At 48.6% G+C, this 9841-nt stretch overlaps 1 protein-coding gene across 6 annotated transcripts in view; it reads right to left on the reverse strand.

Moving 5' to 3' along the window:
- DCAF6 (DDB1 and CUL4 associated factor 6) overlaps positions 1-9215 on the reverse strand; it is a 138499-nt gene extending 129284 nt beyond the window's left edge. For 3 of the 6 annotated variants that reach the window (XM_045983487.1, XM_045983489.1, XM_045983488.1), the window contains exon 1: positions 8895-9214. In XM_045983487.1, coding sequence (XP_045839443.1) covers positions 8895-8991 — 97 coding nt within the window. In that variant the 5' untranslated portion in view covers positions 8992-9214. Of the gene's footprint in view, positions 1-8894 lie in introns of all 6 variants that reach the window. The other 3 variants (XM_045983491.1, XM_045983490.1, XM_045983486.1) reach the window with 2 other exon arrangements.
- Between the last annotated feature and the right edge of the window lie 626 nt (positions 9216-9841).

Consider the following 9841-nt stretch of genomic DNA (forward strand, 5'->3'; position numbering starts at 1 on the left):
ATCACCTTTCCTCTGCAAAAGACCCCGTGCGGACAGTGAAACAAGCTACAGACCGGGAGACAATGCATGCCAGCTGCACATCGGACAAAGGACTAGTTCCTGAATTATGGGGGTAAGGCTCAAAACTCAACAGTAAAGAACAGTAATGATCCAAACAGAAAGTGAGCAAAAAAACATGGAGAGACAGTTCACTGAAAATATAAAAATGGCAATTAAGTACATAAAAAGATGCTCAACATTAGCCATTTGAGAAATGTAAACAAAAACCATGAATCACCATATACACTTAATGAGATGATGCCGAGAAACTGGATGACTCAGGCATGGCTGATGGGAATGTAAAATGGTATGGCCATACCTGAAAAAGAGTAAGGCATTTCTTAGAAAATTAAACAATGTGCTTACCATACAGCTCAGTAACTCAATTCTTAGACATTTCTCCCCAAAAGGTGAAAACTTATGTTCATACAAAACTGAATGTTCACAACAGCTTTACACTTGACAGTCAAATATGGAAACAATCCAAACACCTGTCAACAGGTGAATGATTAAATAACCATTTATCCATACCATGAAACACTAACCAGCAGTAACAAGGAATAAGCTATTAAAACACACAACAAAGCGGCTGATCACTAAGGGAAATACGCCGAGTGAAAGAAGCCAATCTCAAAAGGTTACCTGCCGTTATTTATAATGCTAACATACATGTTATTTATGTAACATTCTTGAAATGACAAAATTATATAGACATGGAAAGATTAGTAATTGCCAGAGGTTAGCAACAGGAAGACAAGAATGTAGCTGTGGCTCTAAAACAGTATCAAGTATCACAAAGGATCATTGTGACGAACTATTCCCTACCTTTATTGTGGTGGTACCCATGTTAATCTATTAAAATTGATGTTGAAATGCATGGCACACACACACAAATAAGTACATATGTAACTGAATAAGGTTCATGGATCTATCTATGTCTACTTCCTGGCTGTGACATTGTAACACAGTTTGTGCGCGTGGTATAACCACCGGCGGCACTGGCTGAAGAGTATGTGGGTCTCTCCAAATTATTTCTTACAACCGCATCAAGAATCTACAACTATCTCGGGGCGCCTGGGGGGCTCAGTGGGTTAATCCGCTGCCTTCAGCTCAGGTTGTGATCCCAGGGTCCTGGGATCAAGCCCTGCATCGGGCTCCCTGCTCCCAGGAAGCCTCCTTCTCCCTCTCCCACTCCCCCTGCTGTGTTCCCTCTCTCACTGTCTCTCTCTCTCTCTGTCAAATAAATAAAATAAAATCTTTAAAAAAAAAAAAAGAAAGAAAGAAAACATAAGCTAAGATCTTTTATGAACAAAGACACAAAGTTCCTACCAAAACTCAAGCTAGTAATACATAGAGGATAATTTATCATAACCAAGTAGTATTGGCCCAGGAATTGGATGTTGGTTCAGTATTTAAAAAATCATTCAACATGCAAATACACCAAATTAACAGAATCAATGGAAAGGAAATCATATAATCATCCTAACAGATGCAGGAAAAAACCCTGACAAAATTCAACGGCTAGTCATGACAAGCATTCTCAGCAATCTAAGAAAAGAAGGAAATTTCTTTAAAGCGTATCTACAAAAACACACGGTTCACAAGATATTTAGTAGTGAAAAACTGACGTGTTTTACAAGATGAGGAATGAAGCAAGGATGCTCACTGTACTTCCACTCAAGATTCTGGGACAATCCTGGACAACGCAATTAATCAAGAAAAAGGAAAAAAGAAGAAAAATAGAATACAGGTGAAAAAGGAAGAAGCAAGACTATTTTAATATACAGTGACATTATCTACATAAAAATTCCCTAAATCTGCAAAATAAAAATATAAGAAGTGATTGGGGTGCATGGCTTGCTTATTTGGTAGAACACGCAACTATCGATCTCAGGGTTGTGAGTTCAAACCTCATGTTAGCAGTAAAGATATTTAAAAATGAGGAAGAAGAGGGAGAAGAAGAGGAAGAGGAGGAAGCAGAGAAGAAGAAGAAAAAGAAGAAAGGAAGGAATGAAGAAACGAGCAGCTTTAGTAAAGTTGCAGGATGTAAGGCCAATAAAAAAAAAGTCAACTGTATTTTCATATACCCATAATGAACAACTGGATACTGAAATTAAAAAACAATACCATCTAAAATAGTATTTAAAACATTATGTTACAAGGATAAACATAACAAAATAAGTTTAAGATCGTACACTGAGAAATAGAAAACATTACTCAGAAAAATGAAAGAATACCCAAATAACTGAGAGACAAAAATGACCATCACTGGTTGGTTGTTTAATACCATAAAACTACAAATCTCTGAAATAACATAGATTCAACACAATACCAATCAAAACCCCAATAGTCTTTTTTGCAGAAATTGACAAACTTATTCTAAAATTTACATGGGAATGAGAGGCACCCGGCTGGCTTAGTCTATAGACATTTGACTCTTTTCTTATCTTTGGGTAGTGAGTTCAAGCCCCATGATGGGGGTAGAGTATATTAAAAAAAAGAAAGAAAGAAAAGAACCCAGAATAGACAAAATAATTTTGAACAAAAAGAACTAAGTTCAAAATACTTCCAGCTGATTTCAGTATTCACTATAAAGACATGAAGTACTGGCAAAAAGACAGACACATCAATGGAACATGGTAGAGACATTAACTTACATATATGGCCAATAAATTTTTAACAAAGAGGAAAAGACAGTTTTTTCACCCATGATTCTGGAACAACTGCACATTCATATGCAAAGAAATTAAATGATCCTTACCTCACAGCATATATAAAAACTAACTCAAAATTATTCATAGACCTAAAGATAAGAATTAAAAATAGAAAACTTCTAGGGGAAAAAAAAGAACCAGTATAAATCTTTGTGACCTTGGATTAGGTAAAGATTCCTAAATAGGACACATAAAACATGAACTATAAAAGATGCTGTTAATAAACAGAAAAGATAAGACCAAGTAGGAGAAAAATATTTGCAAAATACGTATCTGATTAAGGATTTGTATCAAGAATAAATAAAGAATTTATTCTTTATTATAATACTAAGTAGGTGAATCTGATTATTTAACCAAAGTATACAGACAGCAAATAAGCCATAAAAGAACTCAACATCATTAATCATTAGGAATAAATCAAATGCAAATTAAAATAATGACATTACTATACTACATATCTAGAAAGGCTAAAACTGGGAATATTCACAAGGCCAAGTGTGGTGGAAATACAGTATGGTACAACTACTTGGGAAAGCAGTCTAGCAATTTCTTATAAAGTTAAATACAATTATACAACTCAGCAATTCAATTGCACGTATTACCCAAGAAATAAGATTTTAAAAGGGTCCTACTCTGGGTATTTTTCCCAAAGATAAACAAAGTTTCATTATTTGTATTTTCTTTATTAGTCATCAGCAGTGTTTTAAATTTTTTAATCTACACTGCAAGTACTTGATAAACTCACCCTCCCTATTAACTATTGAAGCTAATAACAATTATAATCATTAAAAATACAAGGCATCTAGAATAGTTTTGCAAAGCTCAAGTCTACGATGCATGAAATAATCTGGTATGTCAACAGCACCATTTCTAACACGACACAGAACAGAAAATAGTAAGGCTAACCACCCCCTGGAGAATCTTTCATTTTAGTTATATGTATCATAAGTTGCCATATAAATGTATTTTTACTGTGGATCATGGTCAAACATTTTAGAAATAGTGACCTAAAACACACCCGTAATATAAATTCTATGTTACGAGCAGCTGCTGTCCCTTCTGAACATTAACATCCTATACCGGGAGGGATGAAATCCATAGTAGAGCCATTTCACTGTCTGCAGTTGCTATGATCGATATGCCTGTAGTGGTCTTATCTTCAGGAATTACCAGCTTATTCTCTAACATGTATTTGTCATACTTGACAGTCATTGTTCACTACTAAAGTCAGACATCTTTCAACTTCCATTGAGATTTCAAAACTAAAGAAACAAAGTACAAATATTTCCCTAACTTTTCCCTAGTAGCTAACAAGGAATCATAATCAGAATTCACAGACTCTCCTCTAATACACTGTAACTTGACAAGACATTAGGAAGAACTAGGTAATGTACGTGTATTAAGGACATGCTAAAGGATAATCTAAATGCGGGGCGCCTGGGCAACTCAGCCAGCTAAGCATCCAACTCTTGATTTCAGCTCAAGGTGGTGAACCTAGGGTTGTGGGACCAAGCCTTGCGCTGGGCTCCGTGCTCAGCAATCTCCTTGAGATTCTCTCAACCTCTTTCTCTCCCTCCCCCCCTCCCCCCCCCCCCCCCCCCGCATGCTCTCTAAAATAAATAAGATCTTTAAAAAAAAAAAAAAAAAAGAAAAGAAAAAAACCCAAATGCAAAATCACCCATTTCAATAAATACTAACTCCAAATAATAGTCAAATGACATAGACTTCCCCACTCCAGTACAAAGGCATCACTGGCTGCCTGCTGTAGTATGAATGGTTGTGTCCCTTCAAAAATTCTATGCTGCAATCCTAACCCCCAGGGTGCTAGTATTAGGAGATGGGATTTTTGAGAGGTGATTAGGTTAGGATTAGTGCCCTTATAAAAGAAACCACAGAGAATTAGTGCCTGGAAGCAAGCAGGCCCTCCTCACAGGACCAAGATCCTGATGTGAGCACCCTACTCTCAGCCTTCCAGCCTCTCAAACTGTGAGAAATAAATTTGTTGTTTATAATCTACCCAGTGTATGCTATTTTGTCACAGCAGCCCAAGCTGACCAGGACACTGCCTGATCACAGCTTAAGCATTTTATATTAAACATACTATACATTAAACATACTATACACACTAAACACACTATACATTACATATTAAACATACTATGCTTTGTGCCTGGGTGGCTCAGTTGGTTAAGCGAGTGCCTTCTGCTCAGGTCATGATCCTGGAGTTACAGGATCCAGTCCTGCATCAGGCTCCCTGCGCAGCAGGAAGTCTCTTCTCCCTCTGACTCTCTCCCCTCTCATGCTTTCTCTCTCTCTCTCTTATTCTCTCAAATAAATAAATAAAAATTTAAAAATAAAAACAAAAGCAAAAAAAAACAACATATTATGGCAAACAACTCCCTAGAAAATTTCCATTACTCTTTTGTCAGTTACCGTCTTTTCAGGTAGAAGGGTTAGAAAGTATAAATTCAGGCTGTGGGCAAGTCTTTAAAATGAGAGGAATATGAATAGAAAGAGGAAATGTACAGAAACCAGTATCTTTTACAAGCAATGTTCACGTTTACAAAGCTGTGTGTGTATGTGTAAAAATAATATGTATAATCACTGATTTCCAAAATACTACTCTATAGCCATACAATATCTTAAGAAACAAACATTTAAATCTACAGGTGTTTCTGACTCTGGACTTCGATAATTACTCTTTAAGATAAATACTATACTGAAATCTACATCTGGCCCATAAAGATTACAAAAACTGGCCTAGCCTCTGAGTCCATGGTAAAGCAAAAGAACAGTCTGTAGGTTCAGGTAAATCGGATAATCTGGAGGCTGTATGTGAACATATGTATCTTTTTCTTCTAAGCAGCATATGACAGCTCAGTTGGTTAAGCGGCTGTCTTAGGCTCAGGTCACGATCCCAGGGTCCTGGGATGGAGCCCCACATCAGGCTCCCTGTTCAGCCGGGGAGTCTGCTTCTCCCTCTGCCCCCCTTGGCCCCTGTTCATGCTCACTCTCAAAAATTTTACAAAATAACATATGACAAATTATTTATCTTCATTCCCACAATATAAAAAGATGTTTTATGAACTCCAGTTTTGATAGGAGGAAAAGCAGTAATTAAGCAAATTTAAAATCAGCTACAAAGCTTGGCTACTACTATTGGAAAGACACATGCTATAGTGAAATAATTTGAAAAGTCAATGTTACAAGAAAAATCTGTCAATTCTGTGAATTACTTAGTAGTAATTATTAAAAATACAAATAATGGAAATCAACTGGAATAATAACCTACAACAAACAACTAAAATGTTTGAAGTCTCAGAATAAAAAAAGGATCTACTTTCTAAAACTCCTGAACTTGGGCTTTTTAAAAGGCTTTGTAGTAGTCCTTCAAAATATTATTTTTTAAAAAATTCATTAATCCAGGCGCTACTAATGTGGAATTTACTATTTCCCGAACCCTAACCCAAGATTAGCATTCTTGGTGTGAAAGAGTGAGACAAAGTAACGGTTTAAAGCAGGACTACTAAGGCCAAGAAATTACTTCCCAAGCTGTTTTCAAATACTTAGGAAACCACTTTTAAAGGGAGCTGTTTCGCGGACAGGCGGATTACGAAGTATCTGCTATCCACACGGTTAAAGCACTACCTACTGTGAGGGCCTGGTTAGCAAAAGACGTTACTTAAAAACCCTGGATATAGGGGCGGGCCAGGCCAGATAGCCGAATTCAGTCAGAGGGGTGTGCATATATTAACTGTGGTAGGTTGAAATCCGATTGGCCACCTGTGTGTGGGCGGGGCTCAGCCACCACTATAAAAGATGGTCTGTGAGGCTGGAACAAGGGGGGGGCTTTTCTTTTTTTGGCTTCACCCGTCCACCGCGAGCGGCAGTGGCGCCGCCTTGAGCTGTAACACCAGCGGCGCCGCCCCGGTGCACCACCGCGAGCGGCAGCAGTAGCGGCGCCATAGCGAGCGGCATCGCCCGTGCACCAGAGCAGAAGCGGTAGCGGCACCACCCCGTGCAGCACCGCAAGCGGCAGCGGCGCCGCCTTGAGCTGTAACACCAGCGGCGCCGCCCCGGTGCACTACCGCCAGCGGCAGCAGTAGCGGCGCCATAGCGAGCGGCATCGCCCGTGCACCAGAGCAGAAGCGGTAGCGGCACCACCCGGTGCACCACCGCGAGCGGCAGCAGTAGCGGCGCCATAGCGAGCGGCATCGCCCGTGCACCAGAGCAGAAGCGGTAGCGGCACCACCCGGTGCACCACCGCGAGCGGCAGCAGTAGCGGCACCACCGCGAGCGGCAGCAGTAGCGGCACCACCGCGAGCGGCATCGCCCATGCACCAGAGCAGAAGCGGTAGCGGCACCACCCCGTGCACCACCGCGAGCGGCAGCAGTAGCGGCACCACCGCGAGCGGCAGCAGTAGCGGCACCACCGCGAGCGGCATCGCCCATGCACCAGAGCAGAAGCGGTAGCGGCACCACCCCGTGCACCACCGCGAGCGGCAGCAGTAGCGGCACCACCGCGAGCGGCAGCAGTAGCGGCGCCATAGCGAGCGGCATCGCCCGTGCACCAGAGCAGAAGCGGTAGCGGCACCACCCCGTGCAGCACCACAAGCGGCAGCGGCGCCGCCTTGAGCTGTAACACCAGCAGCGCCGCCCCGGTGCACTACCGCCAGCGGCAGCAGTAGCGGCGCCATAGCGAGCGGCATCGCCCGTGCACCAGAGCAGAAGCGGTAGCGGCACCACCCGGTGCACCACCGCGAGCGGCAGCAGTAGCGGCGCCACAGCGGGTGGCACCGCCTCCTGCACCGCCCAGAGTATCAGCAGTGCAGTTTGGTTTCTGATGCAGTTTGGTTTCTGATGCAGTTTGGTTTCTGATGTAGTTTGGTTTCTGATGCATGGAGCGAAATAAAACTTTGCTTAATTTTCGCTTTGTGCCAGCCTCGTTCCTTTGATCACGGACCCTAACACCTACGACCGGACAACTGCCTGGGGCAGACACAGACGCCTGGAAGCCCGGGCCGGACGCCACTGCTTCCGTCGCCCTCGTCCCAGTGCAAACTCCCGCCCACTGGCGAGTTCAACGAGGGCGGGAAAAGGGCACGTGCAGTTTCGTGTCTGTCGTCAACGGGCGGGACGCGCACGATCGGCACCGAAGCAGCCCGGCTGACGCGGGACCGAGTCACGCACCCGGAGCGCCGCGCAGGGTCCCTCAGGCCAACTCCGACGGCGCCCCGCACCGCTCTTCGGGCTGCGGAGCGCGACTGCGCTTGTGAAACAGCGCGGGCCACTCTGGGCAGGGGTCGCGGCGTCGGGACGGCCCGGGCAGGGAGGGTCTGCGGCCGCGGGAGGACCGTCCCACACTCCGGGCCGGTCTGTCCTCACCGCCCGGGAGGACCCCACGCCGGACGTGGGAAAGACGAGGGCGGCGCCGCGGTCACAGCAGGGCCGCGTCCACGCAGGTTCGCGCGCGGCAGCCCCGCGGCAGGTGGACACGCGCCGGAGCAGCGGCCGGGCGGGCGGCGGCACGGGACGCCCGCCGGGTCCCACCGGCCCGGGCAGCGGGGACCGCCCCGCGTGCCCCGAGACACCGAACACCGCCGAGAGGCGCCCGCTCCGCCTCCCAACAACGCACCCCGGACCGGCCGGCGGCGGGGTCGCAGCCGCTCGCGCCGGCTCGAGCGCAAACCCGAGCGGCCGGCTCGGCGCCCCGAGGCTGTTTCTAGAAGCTCCGGGAGGCCGCGGGCGCGGGAGCGCGAAACCCGACACCGTCCCCGCGGCCCGACCGAGCGCAGCGCGCCGGGGCGGGGGCCGGGGCCGCACGAACTTCGTCCCTCGGCGGAGCGCGGACCCGGCGGCGAGCACAGGCGCCAACCCGGGCTCCGCACCGAGCCGCTCGGGGCGGCGCGTCTCCTCCCGACTCCCGCCCCACACGCGCCCAACCCCGCCGGGCCAGCCGCGCCCGCCCGCCCCGAGGAAGCCCGGCGAAGGCGGCGGCCGCGGGAGGACCCAACGCGCACGCAGCACCCCGCGGCCGCCCGCGCCGAGCCGCCGTCCCACGGCCAACAGCCCCGCGGCGCGGCCCCTCCCCCACTCCGGGCGGCGACCTCAGCGCCTCCGCCCCCGGGGCCCCCCGCTCACCCAGGTAGCGGCTCCGCAGCCGGGACGGGTCCTCCAGCCCGAGGGACCGCTTCCGCACGTCCCACAACAGGTGTGGGCAGGAGCCGCCCCGAGACATGGCTCTGCCGGGCGGGGCCGAGGGGAGACCACCGCGTGGGGGAGGGGAGAAGGGGCGGGACACGCGGCTCAGCGGCCGAGCCGCACCGGCACCATCCGCGCGCCGGGCCTCGCGGGCGCAGCGGCTCAGGCGGCGGCGGCGCCCCGGTCCCCGAAGCCGAGCCGCGCCCGGGCCGGCGCTCGCCTCATGCTCCCCTCCTCAGACTGCCCGAACCCCCGCGACCAGCGGCTGTGCCCTCCCTCGGCCCCTCCGACGCGAGGAGGAGGCGGAGGCGGCCGCGACTCCTCCCTCTCCTCGTTCTCGGCCCCCGCCCGCCCCAGGCTTTCTCGCGAGAGGACGACCCCTCCCGCCCCCCCGGGACTGAGGCCCCCGTACGCCACGGCTGCCCTCGCCCGAGAGAGTGGGCTCGGGACACTGTCGCTAAATCCTTGATTCTCTGTGGGTGAATGAGGGCTGGAGAGAGAGGCAGCGGAGACACGAACCCTCTCAGTCACGAGTCTCTTTCCGGGGGAAGTAAGAGCGTTGTGCGCCGTCATCTTTAGTTGGGGCGTGAAGGCCCGAAGAGCCCATGTTAACTACGGGCTATCTTAATCAAAGCGAGGGCATTAGAACCTGGGCAGCTTCACTTTCCCTACTCCAACATGGCCTCGAGGGCAGGAAGGAGAAACGGGAGGTTCGCGCTAGACCCCGCCCCCGCCGCGCCGCGGGCCAATCCCCGGGGGCCGCTCAGCTTGCGCAGGCGCGCTGCCGCTAGGAAGTCAGGTTGGCTTGGGGAGGCGGTCCTTCAGGCACCTGTTGCCATGACTCCTCCCCCTCCGGGCGGCGGGAGGGAAGGAGGCGGGCCGGGAGG

Source organism: Meles meles, chromosome 17 (genome assembly GCF_922984935.1).
Source record: "Meles meles chromosome 17, mMelMel3.1 paternal haplotype, whole genome shotgun sequence".
Taxonomy (NCBI): domain Eukaryota; kingdom Metazoa; phylum Chordata; class Mammalia; order Carnivora; family Mustelidae; genus Meles; species Meles meles.